The following is a 27,956-nucleotide window of genomic DNA, read 5'->3' on the forward strand; positions in this document are numbered from 1 at the left end:
GTTATTTATTGGGATATCTAGCTGTTGTGGAACGGCGCCGTTTTGTTGAAGTTTGACGTATAAGTACGAAATCAGTACGTCGCGTCGGTACGTAAAACAAACGTCCTAATTCATTTTTTACTGAACTGAATGTCAGACTATTTATTTTTTCCTCCATCAAATTATAATTCTCTTCAAAGAGATTATTTAAATCTTGCACCTTGACCGGGAACTGTATTTTCGTCTGGTTTCGACACTGAAGTTCGCCAACGAACATGTCGTCAACAGGGATAGTGTTAAGTCGTCTGCGAAATGCACTGCGAATTTTAGGGAAGGTTTTGGGTCGGGATCCAAATAGAAGAAGTAAATGTAGCGGGATTCTTTGATTTTAAACCAGCACGGGTCGAGTTCTGCGCGTTCTAGTTTTTGGTAGGCGTCTTCCAAATCTATAAAGTAGTCCTCGTTTACTATTACGTAGCTAAGAAGTTGGCAGGTTGAATCTGCGTTATTTATTGGGATATCTAGCTGTTGTGGAACGGCGCCGTTTTGTTGAAGTTGGACGCATAAGTACGGAATCAGTACGTCGCGTCGGTACGTAAAACAAACGTCCTAATTCATTTTACTGAACTGAATGTCAGACTATTTATTTTTCCTCCATCAAATTATAACTCTCTTCAAAGAGATTATCCTCCTCCTCTACTTTAATAACCATGTACTCGCTATCGGCTGCCCCTGCTAGTGTCATTGCGACTACTAGCACGTTGTTCGCTGAGCCTACTAAAGGTTTCCCTACACTTATCGCAGTCATCCAACCCTTTAACGGCCAGACAACCCGGATGAAACTCGTTCTGACATTTGACGCATCTCACGTACACGTCAACGTCCTTCAAACAGGACTTGCAAACGTTGTCCGTAATTTTCACGTGGCGGTCTTGAAATTTCGTCTGACTAGACGTACTGTCAGAATTCATTTTTTGTCACGTTTTTAAATTGCGCCACGTTTTTCAAATAGAACTCAATCTCTTTAAAAATGACAGAAAACGTTTTTAAATCCTGCACCTTGACCGGGAACTGTATTTTCGTCTGGTTTCGACATTGAAGTTCGCCAACGAACATGTCGTCCAGCTTCAGGGATAGTGTTAAGTCGTCGGCGAAATGCACTGCGAATTTTAGGGAAGGTTTTGGGTCGGGATCCAAATAGAACAAGTAAATGTAGCGGGATTCTTTGATTTTAAACCAGCACGGGTCGAGTTCTGCGCGTTCTAGTTTTTGATAGGCGTCTTCCAAATCTATGAAGTAGTCCTCGTTTACTATTACGTAGCTAAGAAGTTGGCAGGTTGAATCTGCGTTATTTATTGGGATATCTAGCTGTTGTGGAACGGCGCCGTTTTGTTGAAGTTTGACGTATAAGTACGGAATCAGTACGTCGCGTCGGTACGTAAAACAAACGTCCTAATTCATTTTACTGAACTGAATGTCAGACTATTTATTTTTTCCTCCATCAAATTATAATTCTCTTCAAAGAGATTATTTAAATCTTGCACCTTGACCGGGAACTGTATTTTCGTCTGGTTTCGACACTGAAGTTCGCCAACGAACATGTCGTCCAGCTTAAGGGATAGTGTTAAGTCGTCTGCGAAATGCACTGCGAATTTTAGGGAAGGTTTTGGGTCGGGATCCAAATAGAAGAAGTAAATGTAGCGGGATTCTGTGATTTTAAACCAGCACGGGTCGAGTTCTGCGCGTTCTAGTTTTTGGTAGGCGTCTTCCAAATCTATAAAGTAGTCCTCGTTTACTATTACGTAGCTAAGAAGTTGGCAGGTTGAATCTGCGTTATTTATTGGGATATCTAGCTGTTGTGGAACGGCGCCGTTTTGTTGAAGTTGGACGCATAAGTACGGAATCAGTACGTCGCGTCGGTACGTAAAACAAACGTCCTAATTCATTTTACTGAACTGAATGTCAGACTATTTATTTTTTCCTCCATCAAATTATAACTCTCTTCAAAGAGATTATCCTCCTCCTCTACTTTAATAACCATGTACTCGCTATCGGCTGCCCCGCTAGTGTCATTGCGACTACTAGCACGTTGTTCGCTGAGCCTACTAAAGGTTTCCCTACACTTATCGCAGTCATCCAACCCTTTAACGGCCAGACAACCCGGATGAAACTCGTTCTGACATTTGACGCATCTCACGTACACGTCAACGTCCTTCAAACAGGACTTGCAAACGTTGTCCGTAATTTTCACGTGACGCTCTTGAAATTTCGTCTGACTAGACGTACTGTCAGAATTTCCGTTTGTCACGTTTTTAAATTGCGCCACGTTTTTCAAATAGAACTCAATCTCTTTAAAAATGACAGAAAACGTTTTTAAATCCTGCACCTTGACCGGGAACTGTATTTTCGTCTGGTTTCGACATTGAAGTTCGCCAACGAACATGTCGTCCAGCTTCAGAGATAGTGTTAAGTCGTCGGCGAAATGCACTGCGAATTTTAGGGAAGGTTTTGGGTCGGGATCCAAATAGAACAAGTAAATGTAGCGGGATTCTTTGATTTTAAACCAGCACGGGTCGAGTTCTGCGCGTTCTAGTTTCTGGTAGGCGTCTTCCAAATCTATAAAGTAGTCCTCGTTTACTATTACGTAGCTAAGAAGTTGGCAGGTTGAATCGGCGTTATTTATTGGGATATCTAGCTGTTGTGGATGAGCGCCGTTTTGTTGAAGGTGGACGCATAAGTACGGAATCGGTACTGCTCCTAACGTAAAAGAAAATAAAGGATATAAAATAATAAGTGACAGCATGGCGCAATCGAGAGTTTGATTATGATAAAACATAGCAAAAGTAGTAAAAATTTCTAATAAACTAGTAAGAAGTTTGGATTTCGGCCGTAAAAAATAGTTAAGTCTATCCGACACTAGTTAGGACTAATACTCGTAGTAAGTATAGGCTTGGTACATTCTCCGCAGGTGCTGCCACCATCGGAGAATATCGTAAACAACTAGTACTTACAAATACACGGGTTTAAATAGCGAGTATACGAAAAATTAGTTATACAATTATTCTAAAAGTATTAGGAAGTATAATTTGTGAAAATTCTAAAAATACAAAAGTAAATATTGTGATACTTATCTATATCTATATATTTTAGTATTATGTATTATAATTCATTATTCCAGCTAAAAAACTTTTTAGATGAGTTCAACTATGGTAGCGAGCATAGTTTTACGTACCGGTTTTGCTAGGGGCGTCATAATGGGCTCTTTCACTATATTTTGGAATTAGTATAATCGAATAAAGCAATTAATTCTAGAATTTTTTGCTATCTCACTTTTGAAAAATTTGAAGTCGTTCTTAAGAAAATAAATAAAAACAAAAAAGCCCAGAATAAATATCCGCACTTTATTTTTAATACGTCACACCAGGCATGTTGAAAAGCGGCAACACGGCCGCGGCCAAGCCACCATGCTGACCCACCACCACCTCCACACAAGGCCATTCAACCTTTTCCAATATGGCGGAGATAGAAGTTCTTTATTTGGCGCGTATTTAAAAACCTGTTTTATTTCCAAATAGACATTCTTCAATTTTTTAATATACCGGGAGTCTAAAGTTCTCCACATAAGAATGGCATTTTTTGTATTATTACTTTTATGAAAACATCAGTTAGTTACTTTTTATAAAAAGATCTGCTTTCTCAGAAAATAGGTAGTGTTAAAATATTCAAACTTGAGGTAGCATATATAGGGTGTTCAAAATCATCGGAAAAAGAAATAACCAGAAATATATGACAGAAAATAGCAATATAAACTAAATATTCAATTGCAAACACTTACCTACCATAGTTTAGAATTTACTGAACATTTGATAAATATATACTATTATGGACAGTATAGGAAGTTACTTGTCTTAGTAAAAGCCTTGGTAAATGCTATTGGAATTATAAACTACACTGGCTTGGGTAAAAAAATATGGAATATTTTTTCTATGTTTTGCAGCATTACACAAATGGGAATAAATTTAAACTATAATAGGTGAGGATAAATAAAGAATATAATATGTGTTTCAAGATTTTATATAGAAAAAAAAACTAAATACCTTTTTGGGGGTTCGTAAGTAAAACTTACGCTTAGCTTAGTTTTCTTTACTCTTTCTCTTTACATAGGGCATTGTTTTTGTGGTAAAGACGGCATTCCTTTTTTTTGCATAGTTCTTCAGTAAAATATTGGATACTCTAAACAAGATGGATTTAATAATAAATTCTGACGTATGTGAGGGGCAATTGTGACCTAATAAAGACTTACATCCAGGCCATTTATATTTTCAAATGTCAATGTTGTCAATATCTTTCTGTGATCTTTTTGATGTAAAAAGCTTGATTCTTCTTCCTATATTTTATTTATAGTGAGGTAAGTGTAAGCAGTAGCCATAACTACATCCTCGCTAGGGTAACAGAGGCTTTGGCCTTTGGCCTTTTTGAGGCATATTTAATGCACTTCTTACCCGAGAACTACTAGTAGGAGTGAAATTATCTCTTTTAATAGCTGTGAACCATTTTTTACGAAGCTCGTTATTTTTGGGGAATATAAAAGCAGAAACCTTGGAACCCCCTCTATAATTCCCGTGACAATATGGAACAGAGCATGTAAAAGGCATGCTATAATAAAATGTTAATACCTACCCTTTAATACCTATCTTTTGATTATTGTAAGTAACCATTATAAAGTACTATGCAGACTGGCGGCGAAGGCTTTTTACTCATTTAGGTGTAATATCTTGATAAATATTTCTAGTTCTTACCTTAAAATAATTAATAATAGAGGAGTACGACAAGCACAAAAGTTTGAAGTTCTCTATGTGGAATGTCTGGTTTGGATTTTTATTACACTGTTATTTTATCACAATTTTCTGATCACACCATGCACTGAACACTAAGAACTAAACAAACGTGTTGCAAAAGCACAACAAACTAAAGATAATTAATTATTTCTGGTATGCAATCGGAACGAGAAACCAATACCGGCTTTTCAGGTTAAAGGTAAACAATTTAATAATGCGGTGCCTTCGCCGCCATATTTGCCTTGCCCATATCATGTTGATTGGCCTTGAGTTGAGGTGGTGCTGGTCAAATCAAATCGCAATGTTGCCAGTTGTTGGCTGGCGCACGAGCACGGTTCTGCAATGTGATTGGGCGTATTTTTCATACGTCATCAATTGGCACTTTAAAATTATTTCAAATTAAAGCAATTTTGAGGGCCTATAAAAAAATTATTCAATGTCATGGAACTATTTTTTTTTGGATAAATATGCTGAAAATAGTCTTCTATTTCAGATTTTGTCCTTGAATTGGGTATTTTATTTTTTGTGAAAGAGCCCATTAGAACTATTTCAGCTATAACGAAATTTTGTAAAGGTACATAATATTATATCTACAAAAAAATTAAGTGTGGCATATCATTGTACTCAGGAGACCGAGTTCTTTCAAAACCTGAAATAAAAAATGCAGGTCCGTATTTAAAAAAATTAAGTTGGCCTGTGTATCTCACAAATTATCAGCTAATTTGAAAATATAAAAATACTACCAGATAGCCCTAATAAAGTGGCTATGAGAATGTGCAATTAGTTTTTTGATTTTTGAATTGATTTTCAAAAAAATCTGTTTTTTTTCCAAAAAACTAAGCAATCCGTGAAATTTTTAAAACTTTTTTGATGGCATCTTGGCGAACATCTCAAAGCGCAACTATGCCCCAATTTGACCAAGTTCGTATCTATTACGGCTACTGAGATACCAATGCTCGTACCCCGAATTTGTAGCACCCTGTATAGTAAATAAAATATACCTTTGACTATTCGGGGAAACTTTGAAGAAGGCACCAATTTGTCTTCCACAACTGTGCAGCTAGTAACCCATTCCACATCTCCCGGTTCAAAATGACGAAGACACACCTAAAGCAAGACAGTTTTTAAAGTCTGGGAAGATTACGATAAACGGCCAGCCAAAAAAGGGGCTAGCCTGAGAGGCGTCTGAAAAGTAATTTAGGTTTGTGAAAACAGCAACGTTTTTATAAAAAAAACAAAAAAAAAATACATAAATAACATGTTGAGTAGGTACAGTACGTCTGTCCGTTCTATAACTACGGGGTATCCATGAGAGGGGGGAAACGATATTCTCTGAATGTTTTTCGTAAAAAATTAGACGACGCGTCCCATCAATAAAAATTCGACAAATTTGCAAGTAGCCAATAAAATGAGTGGGCGGAGCGATTTGCGGTGACGTACCCGTCAAGTCGACGTATAAAATATATTGCTGTTTATTTAAATGTTTTTGTCCGCATTCCTTTCATAGACACAGACCCAGTAGACGTATTGTAGTTATTTGACTGAAATTATTAATTTGGGAATTTTTCATTTTTTTAAAAATAATCATAAATTTTTCTTCGAAAAAATAATGAAAAAACAGTTTCTGTTGAACCGTTTGCACAAAAACATTTCAAATTTATGATTTCAGTCTAATATCTATTTAGTTAATATGTTTAATTTATGCCAATGATGAGAGGTATTCATCTGACTCATTGGAGGGTCCCATGGAGGGGAGTGAGGTAGTGAGGTATGATTTTGTGCCAATAGGATGCTCCTGAATCCTGACAAAACCAATAGGATGATTTTCTCTCTTAGGGACTTAGAAACAGCAAACACAGATGTCCAGAGTATTAGCACAGATTAGGTATACTATATGTATACAGATAAAAATCTTATCCCTAATTCGTGGTACGAAAATTGTTTTTTATGACGATGTGCAAACGAGTAAAATTTTCTGTGCGTAAAAATAAACTCGCGTAAAATAACAATAAACAGCGTAATAGGGAGATATCGCTAAACCGAATAGCGTGCATGGACGTTAATAAGGCCAGGTGTTATTTCCTTTACGTGAGGTGGTATTAACTCTCTTCATTTATAGTTATCGGATCGGAAAGAATTCTGTTCGCGTCGCGTCCGCTATTTAAACTTAACCTAACTTTGAATTTAAAACATTGAAATTGTTTTGTTTACTAGGTATTTTAAAACTAAAGGGCTAAAGTGCTTATTTCCAGTGCTTCATTGTTCAACGTCTGCCAGTGGGTTTTAGAGCAACAAGCAACAAATTCTCTTAGAAGGGCTAAGTCGTCATCTGCTGTAAACCTAAGCCTCTTTATAGTTAATTAAAACTAATCCCAGCAACTTAAATATCAAATTACCGAATAAAACTAAAGTAATAATTCAAAACAATTCAAACATAACCTAAAATAAAAGATCTCGCCGGCGCGGCCGGCCCCGGTTGTCAAATACCCGCACGTGCCCATTTAAGCAATTTTTAAACGTTATTTAGAAATAGCGCTTGGTGTAATTGATCCGCAAATTACAGTCAGGCGGTAACGTTATTAGCGGGTGTTGCGTTAAAAATTGACTCGCGCATATCGTAACCATGATAAGGTAGCGTAAATACTGCATGACGCTATTCGGTTTTCCTATATCTCTCTAATAACTGTGCCGGTCAGGCGCTATGCACAATTTTAGAGGCCATAAGTGGGCGTGCTATGTGCGCAAACTAGTAACCTAACTAGTGCCCGATTCCGAAAATTGGAACCACGAAAAGCAATAAAGAAAAAACAAAGATTATAATCTGTATAATCTGTGGTATTAGGTTTCTGGGAGTGCAGATTGATCCTCTGCTTCGGTGGCATGAACATGTTGATGGCCTTTCAGGAAGTGTTTCCGGGCCTGTACTGAGGACTGCATACTTTGCTTTGTTCCACTCGATCTTGTCCTATGCTATTCTCGCCTGGGGACCTACAGCCCAACTACAGAGGATCTTCGGCTTGCAAAGGGCGGCTGTGCGAGTCTTGACTGAGCTTGGCTATTGGGCCGACTGTGGAGAGGCATTCAGGGGTGTGGGTGTGTTGACTGTTCCGTCAGTTTATATAATGGAAAATTTATATAATGGAAAATCTCCTTTATGTAAAAAAGAACCGAGACCTTTATAGGGTCCATGGAGAAGTCCATCACCATGAGACAAGGGGTAGGGATAGGCTTGTGCCAATCTACTACCGATTGACTAAGTGCCAAGATGGACCTGGGTGCCTGGCAATTACATTCTACAGGGTGGCCCATCGAAAACGTTCCGCAAGGCATAACGGCCAGGGTATTTGTTTTTTCAAAAAATCCAAAAACACGTCAATTTTGTTTGTGAGGAGGACAACTTTTGCCCTAAAAATGATTGCAAAATCTTCAACGCCTCTTTTTTCAAATGGGAACCAACTTTTTTCAAATGGGAAGGGGGATCAAGTGGCGCCGCAATGGAAAGGGCTTTCTATTCTCTATATTTCCCCGCTTCGTTTTTAAAAATCGGTCGAGTCATTTTGAAAATATGAAGGATTGAAATTTGGAAAGTATTTTTTGCAAAAAAACGCATAAATTGAATTAATTAAAAAAAAACTTACCTAATTAATGAAGAAAATGCTGAAAATGTTGCCCGCCAACCTACATACAGTAATACAAATTATTTTCAAACCGTTCTCGAACATTCTGAAGAACTTGCGGGGTCACTTCGCGACAAACATCAATAATTCGTCTTCGCAGCTCTTCCTATGAGGCGGGTGGAGTGCTATACACTTTACATTTTATGTGTCCCCATAGAAAAAAGTCTAAAGGAGTTGACCTCGAGTTGAAGTCGGGTGACCGGGGAGGCCACTCAACTGCACCCCTTTGTCCTATCCACCGACCGGGAAAGTTATTGTTTAAATAATTACGCACATTTTGAGAGTAATGTGGAGGCGCACCGTCTTGTTTTAAATATCAGTTCCGCTTCAACGTATCCAGGATTGTTCTCTATGATGTCAGTTAGGGCTGGGTCGATGGTATTTTCCAGTAAATCCAAGTCCATATCACCTGTTAGATTTCCAGGAAGAAAAAAAGGACCTACAATAGAATTTCCAAAAATACCAGCCCACACGTTCAATTTCTGAGGGTTTTGGGTGTGCACCTTGTGAAAAACCCTGGGGTTGTCCTGAGCCCAGTATCGACAGTTGTGCCGATTAACTACACCGTTCAAAAAGAAAGTACACTCATCCGAAAAACACACATAAAATAGGAAATTATTATCATTCACCACTCGTTCACTCATAGTTTCACAAAATTTGCAAACGACGATCAAAATCGTCTTCGTTGAGTTCTTGTACCAACTGAATTTTGTACGGGTGGAACTTGTGTTTTTTTAATATCCTTTGGACACTTGTACGATTCACGCCGGTCTCATTGGCTAATTTTCTTGTACTCAGCGTACTATCCATGGCAACTTGGCCCAATACGAATACCTCCATAGCTTCATTTACTACAGGACTTTCCCTCTGCCTCTTTTTATTCATAACGGAACCAGTTTCGCGAAATTTTGCTACTAACTCGCGAACAATTTTGCCATAAAGGTGTTTGTCAGGATGGCGTTCATTGAATATCTGCGCAGCCCGATTGCCACATTCATTATTTTTAAAATAAAGTTCGATTATTTCCACTCTTTCTGGAAGTCAGTACTCCATAATTGTTAAAAAGTTTAACGATATTGAAAAGAACTTCAACCGCTTCAACGCACAAGTCACAGAATAGCTATCTAGCAACTACCGCACCTGATCGTTCAACCTTCTGGCAAGGGAAAAAATGCGTAAACATCTAGAAATAATAAGAAAAAACTGCAAATTGGTCGAAGGAATTTATCCTTATCGTTACTCTGATAAATGTTTAAATAAAATTTTCAAATTTCAATCATTCATATTTTCTCAATGACTCGACCGATTTTCAAAAACGAAGCGGGAAAGTATAGAGAATAGAAAGCTCTTTTCATTGCGGTACCACTTGACCCCCCTTCCCATTTGAAAAAAAATGGGGATGACACCCCCGCTTAGAGGGTTGAAGATTTTGCAATCATTTTTGGGGCAAAAGTTGTCCCCCTCACAAACAAAATTGACGTGTTTTTGAATTTTCTGAAAAAAAAAAATACCCTGGCCGTTATGCCTTGCTGAACGTTTTCGATGGGCCACCCTGTATAATAAATTACCTAAGGAAATTGCCGACATGCCCCTCTTGCGGTTTAAGACTGAGGTTAGGGGCCTGCCTATGCGGTATTCCTGTTATTCCTTCCAGGAATTTTTAAATATTAGATTCTAATGTTTTTATGTTAATTGTTGATGCCATTATTCTCTTTAGTGTTTTAATGTCTATATACAATTATTTTTAACATAGAAAACAAATTTCTTGCAGTAGAGGTATATAATAAAATTATATAAGGATTCTTGCCACTTAAGTGCTAATATAGAAATTTAATTCTACGCTGTTTGTCATAATGCGGATCAACCTGCTCTCACTACCGGTTTCGGAGCCCTACTCCATCATCAGGTGAGCTTGGGAGATCCACAAAATGACAACCACAGCGCAGAGATAGTTAATTCCGACTTCGGAAAGTATCGGTTAGATATTAAGTCCCGAACGGGAAATAGCGGCCTGCGGAACCGGTAGTGAGAGCAGGTTGATCCGCATTATGACAAACACAGCGTAGAATTAAATTTCTATATTAGCAGTTAAGTGGCAAGAATCCTTATATAATTTTATTATATACCTCTACTGCAAGAAATTTGTTTTCTATTTTATAATTTGGCTTGCCTGAAAAAAAGCCTTTTACCATCCTTTTACTATCGATAGTTGCGCCTCGGTGGTACGAAAGTACTACCATTGCACGCAGGCCGCTATCTCCCGTTCGGGACTTAATATCTAACCGATACTTTCCGACAAGTCGGAATTAACTTTCTCTGCGCTGTGGTTGTCATTTTGTGGATCTCTCAAGCTCACCCGATGATGGAGTAGGGCTCCGAAACCGGTAGTGAGAGCAGGTTGATCCGCATTATGACAAAGACAGCGTAGAATTAAATTTCTATATTAGCAGTTAAGTGGCAAGAATCCTTATATAATTTTATTATTATTTTTAACTTAGTACTAGTAACTTATTTATGTTTTTAAGCTTGATTTTTTTCTTTTTTTATTATATTTTTACTGACCTGTGTAAATACTATTGTATGGCAACACCAATAAATGAATTTGAATTTGAATAATTTGGATTCCAAATATATCGAGAACCATTACTCGTAGTGATTTTTTCCAAGAGACCTTTATTACGTAATAAAAGTCGTGAATGTATATTTTTTACTCAGTAGTTTTATACAGGTACGAACAAAAAGTTATTACTCTTCAAACCAGTTAAAAAATATGTAAGTGGCGCCCTCTACAAGTATGAGTCATATTGACATCAAAATCAAATTTCTCATGTCAAAAAACTCCCAGACACCAATTTTCATCTAAATATTGACGTTAGTTAAGAAATTATTTGGAAAAAATCGAAATAAATATGAAACTTCTACACCCTGTATCTCCGAAACTAAGCATTTTCGGACATATACTTATACGAACTTTTTTACTTATTTTGATCTGCAGAATATGCTGCCGAAGTTTCCGGAATACGCAGTTCGAACCGCCCTGTATATTAAAAATATTTTTGTCGAAACTTACCCTGGAATAAGGCTCAATTGGCAGAGGTTTAGGATACAGATACTCGAGCCATTTTTGCTTCAACGCTGGATCTCTGGGAAAGTAAACCGTGGCCACTTTACATCCATCAGGATCCTTTCCATCGCAATATGGCATGCTACATACTTGACGTGGCACTATCATTTCAAATTAAAAAAAAATCGTAAATACATATATCCAGAAAGAATTTACTAATAACGTAAAATTCGTAACAAAAAACCAAATATACCTCACGATAAAAAAAAATCGGTGTTAAAGACGACTGGGGAATGACAAACGATTATAATTTTAGCGAGGTCAAGCCCTAGACGCCATTAATTGGCTTTTATGTTTACTTTTTTTTCACTTTTTATTTTTAATAGCGCTTACTGCCAGTTGGCCTTACAGACTGCCGATACCCGCTGCGTTCACTACTGCGCATCGAAAGAAGATCCTATATATATATATATATATATATATATATATATATATATATATATATATATATATATATATATATATATATATATATATATATATATATATATCTATATATATATATATATATATTAATAATATAATTAATAATAAATTATATAATATTTTTCTTGCCTTTAGCTGTGTATTTTTTTCTAAAATCGAAAGTAGAGAAAAAATTAAAAAAATAAAAAGTAAAAAGAAAATTGTTTTGCTTGTCGTAAAGGGGGGAACCAAGCTCCACTCCCACAACCGGTTTCTGGGCCTACCCTTCATCAGGTGGGCTGTCCAGGGGCTGGTTCTCACCGATACGGCAAGCAAAACTTCTTCTATATCAACAGACGATGTCGTAAAGTGTCGGTGAGATATTAGTGTATCTCCCGTCAAAAGATGGTAAAGAGCGTTTTTCGGCCCGCTCAAATATATGAAATGAACAAAATTCTTACAGCTTTAGTGTATATTAATATTAATTAATATTTATTAATATACACATTAATATTAATTAATATTTATTAATATACACTAAAGCTGTAAGAATTTTGTTCATTTCATATATTTGAGCGGGCCGAAAAACGCTTTTACCATTTTTTTACCACAGCTTTAGTGTATATTAATAAATATTAATTAATATTAATATACACTAAAGCTGTAAGAATTTTGTTCATTTCATATATTTGAGCGGGAATATAATCGGGAATATTTGAGCGAGAATATAAACGAAAATAAAATAAAAAAGTCTTTGCCCTGACCCGGATTCGAACTCTGAATCATCGGTTCGTGGTCGGAAACTCTACGTACTGCGCTATGGAGACATGTTCGATTAATATTCAATACTAGAATTTAAAGGACTAATAAAAATACAGGATCTTACTGTTAAAAGAGCCATATCGTCAGTGAAATGTGATAAACTAGTTATGTGAGAGGAAATAGCATGGTTTTCCCACGAAGACGCGAGCGAAACCGAACTTATAAATATAACCAAGCGCATTAAAATTGTCATTCTGTTCTTAACCATTGTATTCATTGTATCTGTTAAACATACTTTGTGAAAAATAAAATTTTTTAAAAAAGTATTTTCGTTGTCGAAATCCATAATTGGCGCAGTCGGTAGGATTGGTGCAGTTTGTCGCAACAAAAATCATTGAATTGATTATCGCGAAAAACGCGGATTTAATCCCTAGTGCCGATCCGAACAAACACTTCTGGAAAGCCACGGCATCGAGTCCGATTTTCGGTAGTGTAAAGGAGTGAGACATCGAAAGCCGAATACCAGAGCAGAGTCCAAATTGGTTTGTCACCCCGTTGAGTCGGTAAGTGCCAAGTCCTTTTGTCAATTTCTTTTACTTTCCCTGTTTAGGAAATCTCTTTTATTTTTTAAGTTAAGGTGAATTTAGCTACTTAAGAAAACAAAAACGATTTTTTATTTTTAGTTATTTAAATATACGAATACATATTTTACCTATATTATATTTTGCTATCGTAATTTCTCTATTTTATTTTATTTTAATTTTTATTCTTTTATGAATATTGACGATTTGACGAACGAATTTTCTAATAAACTAGTTTTAAAATCAAATAAGATGGAAAATCAAAGCCAAGCTCAAACACAAAATAATCTGCAAATGCTTAAAATGTATGTAGACATTATTCCTAATTTTGACGGAAATTCTATTACCTTACACAGTTTATTTCTGCATGCGACTTTCTCTTTACAACTTTTGGTAATTCTAGAGAGCGATTATGATAAATTATTTAATTAGAGTAATACAAACTAAGTTAGTCGGTAGAGCTCAACTATTAGTAGGTTGCCGATCAGAACTAGATACTTGGCAAAAAATCAAAGATGCATTGCAAGCCTGTTTTGGCGACAATAGAAGCTTAGAATGTTTAGAACAAGATCTTTTTATGGCTAAGCCAAATAAAGGAGAAACATCTTTGGATTTTGCTAAGAGATTGCAAATATTACGTAGTCAATTAGCTCAAAAATTAAACAGTCTTCCTCTGACTGAAATGCCGATTTCGACCAAAACAATTTATCAAAAGCAATACGAGCAAATAGCCCTAAGAACTTTTATTCGTAACCTCCCTGGACCTTTACAAAGCATAACACGACTAAGAAGCCCCGAAAATCTCGAAAGTGCTCTCACAATCATAACCGAAGAAGAAAATTTTCAGTACACTCAAAATTTATTTAAACAACCCCAGTCCACTTTTAATAACATAAAACCACACACACCCATACCAACCACACCTCATCCATATTTCACACAAAGAGCTCATCAGTCTAATCAATCTAATCCACAATATAATTATCCGACAAATTTCCAAAACCAGTCTCCAAGATTCCCCCACCTCAAAACCAGAACCGTAATCAAATCCCCAGTCAATTTTTAAATCAAGGACCCCCAATTTTCCTTCTCAACCCATAAACATTCAGACACAATATGTGCCTAGACATTACCCGACCAACAGACAAGTATTTGGCCCTCAAAAGATGTATTCAAACCCACAGGTCAGAAACCTTTAGATAAAGTGGAACCTATGTCGACCACGTCTCGAATCCCAAGCCTTAGACGCCCAGTTTCTAATTTCTTTAAACCTACAGGTCCGCGAAATTTTATTTCGCAGGAGTTATTCAAATCGATAATCAATCGAACATCGATAACCCAACTGATTTACCCTTTGATGAGACCGACAACATAGAACAATACGAAACTGATAATTACGAACAATTTTATACCGATGATGGCTCACAAAATAATCAAAATTTTGAAACCTTTGATAATTCTTATGACAAAAACACCGGAAATTTTTCAGGATCCTGGCCCAAGCCAGAACCAAACATAACTTTAACTGAAATGCATACCGAAATCAATAGTAATTTACCATATATTAAAATCAATAATCCACCAATAAAATTACTTATTGATACGGTTGCTCTCAATCAATATTAAGACCCATAATTGCTGAAAAATATTTTCCTAATGAAATTTTCCAACAGGAAACCCTGATTAAGACAGGTATTGGAGAAAAATTGGTTCGATTTAAAGCGAATATACCTGCCTTTTCAGAATTAAAAATTAACGAGACAATTACATTTACACTTTTCGATTTTCATTCATTTTTTGATGGAATTTTGGGTTTAGATCAATTGAAAAAATTAAAACTTTTTATTGATTTAAAAAATAATTTCCTAGTAAATGACATTCTTAAAATTCCATTACATTTTAATAAAACGGAAAATATTTCTCACGATGTATCGGTCAATAGCTATGAGATCGCATCTGTGAAAATTCCCGTGAACGTCTACGAAGGTGACATAATAATTCCGGAGTCATATATCAACCACCTGCATTTCCCTGAAACATTGACAACAGCTGTTCGAGGCTATGCGAAAACTGAAGTTTTCAATAGAACTAACGAACATCTGATGATATCATTTTCAGAACCTGTGAAAGTGATACCATTCCCCGATTCGCGGAAAGAGAACTTTGAATTTTTTAATATCGAAACATTTTTGCCAAAATCTGAATTAAATAAGAATTTAAATATTGCAAATTTAATTCGAACTGAACATTTAAATACCGAAGAAAAGCAATTGTTAACATCACTTTGTAAGGATTTTTCCGATATATTCCATGAAGAAAATCAAAAACTAACTTTCACCAATAAAATTAAACATGAAATAAAAACTTCCGACGAAATTCCGGCTCACTCAAAAACATATCGTTATCCTTTTGTTCATAAGCAAGAAGTACAGAAGCAAATAAATAAAATGTTAGAAGATGGCATCATAAGACCGAGTCAAAGTCCATGGAGCAGCCCTATTTGGATTGTTCCAAAGAAACTCGACGCGAGCGGAAGACAAAAGTGGAGAATAGTCGTTGACTATCGGAAAATCAATGAGAAGACCATAGACGATCGATATCCGTTGCCGAATATCAACGATATCTTAGACAAACTTGGACGTTGCCAATATTTCTCAACGCTAGACCTGGCATCAGGGTTCCATCAAATTGAGATGCACCCTAACTCCATTGAAAAAACTGCGTTTAATGTAGAGAACGGGCATTATGAGTACTTGAGAATGCCGTTCGGGCTCAAAAACGCCCCCGCAACTTTTCAGCGAGTTATGGACCATGTACTACGTGACCTGCAACATAAAGTTTGTCTAGTATACATGGACGACATCATTATTTTTAGCACCACTTTAGAAGAACATATAAAAAACCTCCGCTCTGTATTCCAAAAACTTCGAGAAGCCAAATTCAAGGTGCAGTTGGACAAGTCCGAATTTTTATGCAAGGAAGTAGAATTCCTAGGACATGTCATAACACCAGAAGGCGTTAAACCGAATCCCCGGAAAATCGAGGCAATCACGAGATTCCCAATACCTAAAACAGCCAAAGAAATCAAGTCCTTCCTTGGGTTATTAGGGTATTACAGACGATTCATCAAAAATTTCGCAAAACTGACGAAACCTTTCACAAAATGTTTGAAAAAAGGAGAAAAAATCGAACACACGTCAGAATTCATCGACACCTTCGAACTATGTAAAAAGATTTTATGTAACGATCCTATACTGAAATACCCAGATTTTGAGAAACCATTTGTGCTGACCACCGACGCCTCCAACATAGCCATAGGAGCAGTGTTAAGCCAAGGAAAGGTAGGCAACGATCTTCCTATTGCTTACGCGTCCCGCACTCTAAATCCAGCTGAAACAAACTACAGCACGATTGAAAAGGAATTGCTGGCAATTGTTTGGGCCACGAAGTATTTCAGGCCATATCTTTTCGGCAGAAAATTCCTGATAGTTACTGACCACAAACCCCTCCAATGGTTGTTTAATTTAAAGGAACCGAGTTCGAGGTTAGTAAGGTGGCGTCTGAAATTAGAGGAATATACATATGAAATTGTATATAAGAAGGGCAAATCTAATACTAACGCCGATGCTCTATCTCGAGTGGAGATAAATATGGTAGAAAATGAGTCCATTATTGGAAACCCGGGAGATAGCGACGAGGATATTTTAAAATATCTAGACGACTGTTCAGCAGAAATATCTATGGACGCACTAGAAGAGCTAGAACACGCCCTTGAACTAGATAAAGGTATAGAATTACCCGAAGCAAGACCAGTAAGTGACAACGAGACTGTTCATTCCTCAGCGGAAGACCCGATTCTTAATGTACCAATAACGGAGAATCCCGTAAATTTCTACAATAATCAAATAATTATAATACAAAACGATTTAGAACGCTACTACGTAATTCGATCAAATCCTTTTGAAAATAAAAATAGAAAAACAGTACATATATCAAAAAACGTAGAAACCGACATAATTAAATTCTTCAAAGAACACGTTGACCCTAAAAGACTTATTGCATTTTTATCCAAAAATCAGATGTAAATTTAAATCCAAGAATTAGCGTAATATTACAACGAACATTTAAGAACCATTCTTATCACTTAACTATATCAAATTCCATGTTAAATGATGTAACAAGAGACGAACGACGTAATGAATTAATTAAGTACCACCACGAGAAAACGTGCCATCGCGGAATTAACGAAGTACTATTAGATTTAAGAAAATTATATTTTGGCCAAACATGAAACAGGATATTATTAATTACATAAATAATTGTGAAATTTGTCAACAGGCAAAATACGATAGACATCCGCCAAAAATAAAAATTCTCTTTAACAGCCACCCCCTCTGAACCACTGGAATCAATCCACATGGACACTTTACAAATTCAGAACACCAAATTTTTAACAATAATAGACGTATTTTCTCGATACACGCAGGCATACCCTTTAGAACCGGTATGTACAGCCGCGACAGTGTACGAGGGATTTTAAATTTTATAACACATTTTGGTATCCCAAAATTGATTACATGTGACAACGGAACAGAATTCAAAACTTCTTTATTAATAGACTTTTGCAAATTACACAAGATTTCTATTCATTTTACAACACCTGGTAATTCAAACAGTAATAGTCCAATTGAAAGAGTTCATTCATCGCTCTTAGAAAATTGTAGAGTATTAAAACTTCAAGACGAAAATTTAACTATAAAACAAACCATGCAATATGCAATTTTAGGTTACAATTCGTCTGTGCACAGTGTTACTAAACAAAAACCGTTTGATATTATACACGGACGATTAAAATCTATCGACCCTTTCGACCTTACAGACGATATTATTGTTAACCAATATATTTCCGATAGAAAAGAAAAATTAAAACTTCTTTATAATAAAATTACCGAACAAAGTAATAATTCAAAGAAAAAGACTATTCGGAAGAGAAATGAGAAACGCGAAAATCCGCCTACTTTCTCTCCAGGGTCCAAATGTTATGTTAAAAATAAAATGGCAGCAAGAAGTAAAACAAAAGCCAAACATACGAAACATACCGTCCGACAAAACTTAGACAACAAAATAATTACTGACAAAAATAAAGTTATTCATAAGTCCCAAATTAAGAGACCTCTTAATAGTACTAATATTTCTTCACAGGACACACAAAACGAAGATGAAGTTGACCCGTCTCAACCTTCATGTAGCTATACTAACACTAATCATTAACCTATCCTTTTCTAAAGTTATAATATCCACTCTAAACTCTCCTTTGCTTCCCTTTTTATTTAGGCAAGACGCGAATAACAGAACACAAACACACATTCTTACATTACGTTCAAACACAACCCATTTATGACCAGCTATCCAATATTGAACAATTTTATAATCATTTAGAAGACTCTATTTATAGATATCACAATGACTCAGTACATTCCACAAACTACATTCATTTTCCGAACATGCTTGCGCATGCGAAACATTTCATACTGACAGCCAAAACTAAATTAAATAATATTACACCTCATCGCCGAAATAAGCGCGGTTTAATTAATATTATAGGCAAAACATCAAAATGGTTATTTGGCACTTTAGATAGCGAAGATGGTGAAAAATATGGCAAAGCAATTTCTATACTATCAAATAATCAAAATTCTTTGCATAAAGAAATATCTCTACAAATATCTTTAACAAGGCAACTCATTAATAGTTATAATGACTCTATAACTCTCCTTAATGAAAACCAAAAGATGATAAGAAATAAAATACAAAATTTGGAAAAACAAATTAGAAATTCTGCACAATATTTGAATATCAAAATACATTACATCAAATAATTTTAAATTGCAAAATTTAATTACATTTTTAGATAATATAGAAAACGCACTAATGTTTGCGAAACTTAACACTTTACATAGCGCCGTGATGTCTGCATCCGAGCTGTACTACTCAGTATCGTATTTAACTAAGTTATATGGTGAGCAAAATATAATAACGTTTAGAATGTAATTTCGTATTATCAATTAGCTGGCCTTCAAGTAAGTTATTCAGAGGATAAAATAATATTTGCAGTTCATTTTCCAATATCGTTAAAGAGATTTTCGATACATTTCACCTATTCCCTATTCCCATCAATCAATCGATAATTTTACCAAATCAACCTTTCCTTACACTTGGCATGAACCATCTACAATATGAAGAAGAAGAATGCCCAGTTATCGAAGACATCCATATCTGTCAAAATAAACTTCAGCCAACAAACAACGACTGTATATCGACACTAATCAAAGATGCCGAAATCCACTCCTGCCATACAGTAAAAACGTTCATCAAGAACCCAATTATAAAACCAATCAACAACAAATATATCGTCGCAATACCTACTGAAGAACCATTGAAAATTCAGCAGCAGTGTGGTGATGAAAAAGAAAATAAATTTATCAGCGATCCAAGCCTGATAGAAATCGAACCGAACTGTGAAGTAAATGTATCAAGCTATCAATTCATCAATAAATAAGAAATAATTCAAGGAATGCCCTTTACCTTACCGAAAATCTACGTTGGACCAGAAAACTCAAAAGAAGATCAACCTATCGATATTAAGTCAATAAATATCCATGAAATATCTGAACTTCAGGAAAAGTTAAATTACTTCAACCTTTTAATGAAGTGATACACCCTATAGGATGGAGTTTCGCTAGCATTGCCATTACAATTCTGGTCATCGCAATGATTTGTTGGATTACATGGTCTATCTACAAAAGAAGATAGAAAAAAGCAACCCCGAGAGGAACATCCTGAAAATGATTCGCCTCCCTCACATTTCCATTTAAGAAGGGAGGAGTTATGTGAGAGGAAATAGCATGGTTTTCCCACGAAGACGCGAGCGAAACCGAACTTATAAATATAACCAAGCGCATTAAAATTGTCATTCTGTTCTTAACCATTGTATTCATTGTATCTGTTAAACATACTTTGTGAAAAATAAAATTTTTTAAAAAAAGTATTTTCGTTGTCGAAATCCATAATTAACTGCTAACTCCATTTTTTCTAATTTTACAGGAGAGCAAAAAAACGGTACAAAAAAATATGTACACATGTAGGAAGTATTTTCATGCGTTAATATGATAGAGATAAGAATTTTATTTGCTGAGGAACAATTAATCTCAATATTTCGTGTTACATAATTTTTTTCAGACACAATAGGGATAGAAAGAGTAGACCGAGCTTGAAAAACGTAGTGCGTGATTTTATTAAATTTTTATTACTTTTCTCTCCTTATTTTTTTAATTCTTATAAAAATTTTGTATCATTTACGTGGAAAAACGTTGAAAAAAAAAATAAAACTGATTAGGTATTATGGAAATTCTTGTACAAACTAAGTAATGTTATTTAAACTATTTATAGCACGCCGATGAATTATTGCTTGTATAGTCTGTGAAACGAATAACTTTGAATTTGACAGTTCCCACGGGCTTTTCTAGTGTTAATTTTATTAGGTTAGCAACTTGCGACCATGCTGACGCAATGCCGTCTCTAATAGAACAGCCTCGGAGCGAGATTTATGACGCCACGCTAACATAATTATTCCTTATATTTGACTATGGCTGAAATCGTACTCCATAGTCAATGTAGATAGTTTTAGTGTTAAGAATAATAATTTTAAAAAAATATGTGGTCATCTTTTGACAAGTTTATATTAGTTTATTAATTGCAGTAAACATTATGTGGTTTGGTTTGGTGTGAATATTTTATATGCAATTTTTTGGATTATATTCGACACTATATTTTTATATGACACAACACTGATGAAGGCTATAATGTTAGCCGAAACGTTTTTTTTTAAAACCATTATACATATAAAATGAGAGCGATCTTTATTTCATAGCTATCCCTGACGCCTTTTTTTCTATGATATGGTATTATTTGCAAATATAATTTTTCGAACATTGATACTTGCAAAATATACATATAAATTTTGTGAATGCAAATAATAATACATCACTATTAGTAGATATTGAACGTTTTTTGTTAAATTAGATCTATTTTCAAACCCCAAAATTTAAAATACATTTTACATTTTACCCATTATCTTATGTACCTATTCATTATTTGTATATTGTAAAACATTTGCTGCATTTGTATGGTTCATAGTTATTTGCCAAAGTATTTATTACTATAAATAGGTATATATTATATTTATTAACTGTATATTATGTATATTTCATGTAAACTATATCATTTTTTAAAATACAAACCAAAAATACGAGGAATAATTATGTTTTCCATGTATTCTACAACATATTTATTAATCCGTATCTAATTAGCGTGACGTCATAAATCTCGCACCGAGGCTGTTCTATTACAGACGGAATTGGTCTGATATTTAGAAATGTCAAAAGCTGATGACATTTTACTTTTGACAATTATGCCATTTCGTGTTGATTTTTGCAAGAAGAGGAAGAACTGTCACTTGTTTTATTATTTTCCTTTTCTATTTCACGTAAGTAAAAAGAGTTACCTATCTGATTCGTTCAGGCACTCAATTTAAAGAAAACTTAAAGAATATCAGCAACTTTTTTGATAGAGGGATTTTATATTTGCCATGTTGGTAAAAAATAACGGTCAAAATCATAGATAAAAGAAAATAATCTTCTATTAAGATAGATATGAAACTTAATAGTAAAATTTTGGGTCAAAGCGCCCCTCCGTGTTCTTAGTAGAGACTACGTTTAACCCAGCGCCTTCGCCTTTTCTACTGTAAATATTTTTTATGTTTATATTTGATTTCAAAGGATTTAGTTTTAAAGTTACACTGATATATTAGTATATCAGAGTAACTTTAATAAAACATAAGAGAATATATATATATATATATATTTTACAGTTTATTAAATATAAATTTTGACTACAAGGTAGAAAGTAAATCACAATATTTGACAAAACTTATAAGTATACCATTTTTATAGTTAATAAATAATAAAACTATTTCTGACTATGATATTTAAAATTTAGATAGATAGAATATTAAAACACATACCGGTATTTGCAGACGCAGGCCCAAATTCAATAAAAACCAACAATTTTCCCGCGAAAATCGGGCTTTTTTCACAGAAAAGGTATTTTTTGATGTATCAACAATCATTGTCAAGTTGACAATATACAGGGTTTTTTCTAATTAGTCTAAAAAATTGTGATGTAATTCCTCATGTCTTCTTAAAACAATTTTTATATAACCATTGGGTCTAAAGTACTTCCTTTCTGATCTACAGGGTGTTAAAAATTAAAAAAAAAATCGATATTTTGCTTAACATAAATGGTACACTACTGCTTTGTTGAAGAAAATATATTTTTTTCTTGACTGGCTATCCTTTTTCAACAAAATTGATCTTTTGAGTTTTTCTTGTTCATCAAACGGTTGCCGAGAAAAAAATAAATATACTTATTAAGAGCCCGCCTTAAGCCGTTTTCTAACGATTTTTTATTTTTTAGATTAATTAGGAAACACCCTGTATATGCATATCACAGGCAACCAAATAAACTAGTAACCTCTAAAAATTATTTTTCCTACCACTAGCGACGTACCGTGTTTTTAGTGAGTACTAAATTATTTTATCAAAATTTCACCATATAAGTTTCCAGGCAATGGTCAAAATTCAAAGTTATTTATTTTATAGACTATATATAGAGAATTTCGTTTTTCCCCTTACCCTTTACGGATACCCCGTATTACCAGACCGGATCAACGCAGGGTCAGACCGGCTATATTATACATATATAACTATTAGGAGGACCCCCCCCCAGCCTTCGCGGACCCCCTTTATAATAAATTCCAATTTTTTTTTTTAAAATTCCAAATTTTCAAAAAAAAAAATCGCGCAAAAAACCTCATAATCGTGTTTCTTTGGTCGAAATATACTACCCCTAAAAATATTTGCACTTATTTAAGACTCATCCCGTATATAATAGGGAAAAATTGACCAAACGTAAGGCGAAAAAATACGCAAAAAACCCAGCCGGGCCCATTTGGCCTAGTGCGACCCTGGATCGACGTACTGTACTAAAGAAACATACGAATAAGAATCCGTGTGTTTGCTTTAGCGTGATCGTAATGGAAATTACGGAGATAGCAGCATTTCGGTGGCTATTTCAGATCACTGGGAGTTAGCAGATATTATTGAGTTAAAATAGCAAATTTTCTTTAATGGGAAAAATGTATTTGCTTTGCCTACTTACAGAGTATTTTTTTCTCTTTCTAATGGTGTAAAAAAACTTATTAATGTAAAAAATGGAGTTAGCCGGTTATCACGTTTCACTGACGATATGAAATAATACCGCAAGTATCTGCGAAACCGTTAAAAATTTTGAAATACTCTAGATACAAAAAATGTGTTCCATTTATAAAAATCATCCCGATCCCCTCACACTTTTTTGAGCCACGCTATAGAAGTTATAATATTTATCTGAAATACATCCCAGTACATACTTTAGGCACAGCTTTAGGTTTGGACTTAAACGAAATTCCCAAGTGTTTTATTCTAGGAGCTACAGACATAAAATAATTAACTAGAAAGAAGTGTCAACTCTGTGTTAAATCGTGGAAACACGATACGCCACCGAAAGCCTTCGTTGTCGTCTGGAGAACTAATTTTCAATTGACAGGTTGACATGATGGCTTCATTTTTATTTCCGTTTCCGGTTATTCAATGGCGGGCACCTCTTTCAGTTTAAATGTATTTTGTACTCTTTCTTATCATAAATAAAACAAAATAAAAATTTATTCAAACATATTTATTTGAAATGTGAGACAACGTGACTAAATAAATATAAAAAAATAAAGAATTGAATGATTTCTATATCAATTACTTAATTATATGCAGTTTTAACGTAAATTAGTAAGGTATAAGCATGACTTACAGTAATTTGTAAATAAATACACGTATTAACAGCCTTCAGAAACAGAAAACGGGGGCAGGAACATGAAAACGGGAGCCTTATACCATAACAAACCAAACCTGAAAACAGAAAAACACATTTTTTATACTAAAATTAACAATGTAAAAATATCAATATAGGTATAAAATATAAATATACTAGTTAAAAAAGCTCCATTATTCCCAAAGAGACCTGGTTTATGAATCCAAAAGAAGTAAAAAGAGACTTTTAATCGGATAACAATCAGATTGTATCAGACAGATTTATTGTGTATTATTGACAATAAATCGCACATACTGGAGATAACTAATATTGGCTATAGTTAAAAATGATCTTACCTTGCTGTAAATTGTTTCCATTTTCAATAAAATCGCCGATCATAAACATATAACAAAATTTTCTTGCATCTAAAAAACATGGAAAATAGTGTTTATTTACTACCTATTTTTAATATACATGGAACATACCTAGTACTGCAGAAACGTCTTTTTCTCCAGGATTTTTCATGTAATATATATTTTATATGCTTTATTACCTTTATATTTACAAATTTCAGGCGAAATATCAAATTGAATTTACAAAACAAAACTAAACGGGGAGAATTAAAATGGCGTCGAAATTTGTTCGATTTGTTCTAGAACAAATCTGTCAATTCTAAACTGTGAAGTTAGACAATAGTTAGACAGAAACATCGTTGTCCTTGTCTAGGCGGCCATACTTGTCGTCAGGAGATGACAGGAATGACACTAATGACTGTTTCCAATTTTCCTATTTCACTGTCACCCCCCTGGCTACAGATGCCTGACGCACTATTGATGGCAACCCTGTATGTAAATTAATTTAATAAAAAATAAAATATTTATTTAAATGTTTTTTACTTACCACCTGGTATCATATCTACCCTAGTTTGAGGCTGACTGGCTATGGGTGGTCTAGGTAAGTCTGTGGTATTGTTTGAAACCTCTTCCAAAACTGAGGGGCAAGTCTGACTACAGTCGCTATCAGGAACATTGGCAGTGTCTTCTGAAAGTAAATGACGCTGTACATTTATTTTTCATTATATCCAGACACACGTAACCCCGACAAATGACAAATAAACCAGTCAAATTTCAAGTATAGTCTGCTCAGCGAAAGAATATTCAGGGTCCGGCAAAAGTGCGTCGGACATTTGTAGCTTCTACGAGCCCTAACAACTATATGTTGGGACAAAGTCATATTTTGGAATTATTGCCCTCGTTTTTCAAAATGACTGAAAAATATATGTTTAATTTTTTAAATATAAACATAGCCAATTTGTAAATCAATCCATATTTACAGTAGCGGATTTTGTTCAAGTATTGGGACAAGTATTTTTAAATAATTAATATCATCATAGCCGGCTTTGCTATAAACGTCACAAATGTCGCAAACAGTTTACTTCAGCATTGACAGCTTGTAAGTGACTCGATAGTTTGAGTAGTGAGGTTTACAAAACTACGCGAAATTATAATTCGTCAATACAGTACGGGAAAAACAATTCGAAATATTTCTGATGATTAAGTATTCCAAAAACCACGGTCTTTAATATAATAAAAAAATACGGCGAATCAAGGTAGACGTTAGAGGTAAAAGTTCGGGAAGGCCAAAAGTTGTATCTCAGAGAGATTTACGAAATTTAGTAAAATATTGCAAGTCTGCGAGAAGAAGCACTCTTCGCGAAGTAACAATTAAATGAAATACTGTAACTGGTTTAAATATATCAAGAGAATGTTGCCGAAAATATATCCATAAATGCGGTCTGGGATTTTACAAGGTAAACTTTATTTTGTGTGGATAATCAATTACCTGAAGATTATTGATACAAATTCTTATTTAGGCCAAAGAAAAACCGCTACTGACAGAAATTAAAAAGAAAAATCGCTATAATTGGGCAAAATCTAAATTATCGTGGACACAAAATGATTGGAGTAAGGTCATATTTAGCGATGAGTCTAAATTTGATGTTTGCGTTGGAGATCATCGAAAACGAAAAATACGAAATAAATCAGAAGCCTTTTAGAATTTTGTACATCCTGTATGATTTACGATTACCACGTTTATAGCAAAGTAAGAACACACTATCTAAATTAAATATCTAACACAGTTTTGATTTCAGGACAATTCTTGTATTTTTAATATTTTTTTTAAGAAAGGCAAAAAAATATATTTTTTATTTATTTATTTATTAATATCTCTGAAACTATCGAAATATATTTACTCATATCTTAAGACTAAAGCCCCGTTCTCAGAACTGCGTCGTGTCGACAGCGACACTGATTGACACTTCAAACAACCAATGGGAGCTGTACTAAATTTAAAATTGACAGCTGTTTGAATTTTGCACAAATCTGATTGGTTCTTTTGTCGTGTCGCTGGCGACAGTCGCAGTTCTGAGAACGGGACTTAAGTAAAGTGATCTGAAAGGAAGCTAAAAATGCAATAAAATACAGGGTGTTCCATTTAAAAAAATCATCCCAATCCACTCACACTTTTTTGAGCCACCCTATAGAATTTAAAATATTTTCCTGAAATACCTCCTAGTCCTAGTACATACTTTATGTTTGCACTTAAATAAAATTCCTAAGTTTTTTAGTCTAGGAGCTACAGATACCCGACACACTATTGCCGTACCCTGTATACAGTTCTTTATGATATCCAGACGCATATAACAGCAATAAACGAAAAATAAATCAGTTAAAGTTAAGTATAATCTGTCCAGCGAGATTATAGACAATTGATAGTTGTCTGTCATTGGACATTTCATGCATAATATATTTTTTTACTGTATGATCGAATAAAAACGGCGTCAGCAATGGCTATGAAATGAAAATTGCTGTCATTTTATATGTAAAATTATATGGGAAATGTCATCGATCGTCATTTCATAGCCATCGCTGACGCCGTTTTTATTCAATCATACGGTATTTTGTGTAGATACTGAAACAATAGAAAATGTATGTTCCGTTAAACTTCCTCTATACAATATATATTATAAATAAAATTATCAAATACAAAAAGTAAAGTAAATAATGTAGATAAGACTAATTATCGTTACCTGTGGTGGTGTTATTTAAATTCTCAGCATTCGAACCATTAACTGCTGGATTTAAAGTGGGAATAGCATGACGAAACAGCCTCCCCGTAACATTGTTGTAATATGAATCGGCCGTAAAATGATTAGTACAAATGTAATAACTGTTAAGTGAAATTCCCGGCATGTATTTCATCCCCAAAGATTCCTGCCATTTTTTTGATCTAATAAACAATATTATTTAACATCAGTATACTTGGGATACCCATATATTTACTGTTCAAGATTCCTAGGAAACTGGTGCATTCTTTCCACTTCGTAGTCACTATTTCCACAAACCAAACAACGTTTTATTTTATCCATAATATATTAAGATCTTTATCCCAAATCTAAATAAAATTTATTTTGATTTATACTAAAACGTATCTTAGGTTTCGATTCGTTCCACCGGTGCATCAAAAACCATTATTATACTTTTAAAAGCCCACAACAAAAAAACATTATTTCTTTTAAAAAATTTGTTAATATAAAAACCAAAAAACAAAAACAAATAAAAACCACAGA

The 27,956-nt window shown here is 34.5% G+C and overlaps 1 protein-coding gene across 4 annotated transcripts; it reads right to left on the minus strand.

The window, feature by feature from the left end:
• Positions 1-1,205: 1,205 nt before the first annotated feature.
• LOC115888843 lies at positions 1,206-27,913 on the minus strand. Of its 4 annotated transcripts, XM_030908701.1 has the most exons (7): positions 27,670-27,913; positions 27,417-27,616; positions 25,226-25,366; positions 11,565-11,719; positions 5,819-5,924; positions 1,961-2,736; positions 1,206-1,475 (listed from the first exon to the last, which is right to left on the minus strand). In XM_030908701.1, exons 1-7 carry the CDS (start codon positions 27,753-27,755, stop codon positions 1,437-1,439), a joined length of 1,503 nt encoding a protein of 500 aa, XP_030764561.1. In that variant the 5' UTR covers positions 27,756-27,913; the 3' UTR covers positions 1,206-1,436. The 4 variants fall into 4 exon arrangements, with proteins under 4 accessions (XP_030764561.1, XP_030764562.1, XP_030764563.1 ...); XM_030908702.1 differs by having other exon boundaries at positions 1,206-2,736; positions 25,226-25,369; positions 27,423-27,616; positions 27,670-27,911; XM_030908703.1 differs by having other exon boundaries at positions 1,206-2,736; positions 25,229-25,366; positions 27,670-27,911.
• Between the last annotated feature and the right edge of the window lie 43 nt (positions 27,914-27,956).

This window comes from Sitophilus oryzae, unplaced genomic scaffold (genome assembly GCF_002938485.1).
Source record: "Sitophilus oryzae breed Bouriz unplaced genomic scaffold, Soryzae_2.0 scaffold_808_pilon_pilon, whole genome shotgun sequence".
Classification (NCBI taxonomy): Eukaryota; Metazoa; Arthropoda; class Insecta; order Coleoptera; family Curculionidae; genus Sitophilus; species Sitophilus oryzae.

What these genes read in the sequence shown, in the direction of transcription:
- LOC115888843 (XM_030908701.1), bottom strand. Translation starts at nt 27,755, where the DNA reads ATGGATAAAATAAAACGTTGTTTGGTTTGTGGAAATAGTGACTACGAA. An exon ending in TTTAAATAACACCACCACAG is followed by an intron (nt 25,367 to 27,416) that starts GTAACGATAATT and finishes ATTTACTTTCAG; the next exon opens with AAGACACTGCCAATGTTCCT. An exon ending in GTTTCCCCGAATAGTCAAAG is followed by an intron (nt 2,737 to 5,818) that starts GTATATTTTATT and finishes CTTTTACGTTAG; the next exon opens with GAGCAGTACCGATTCCGTAC.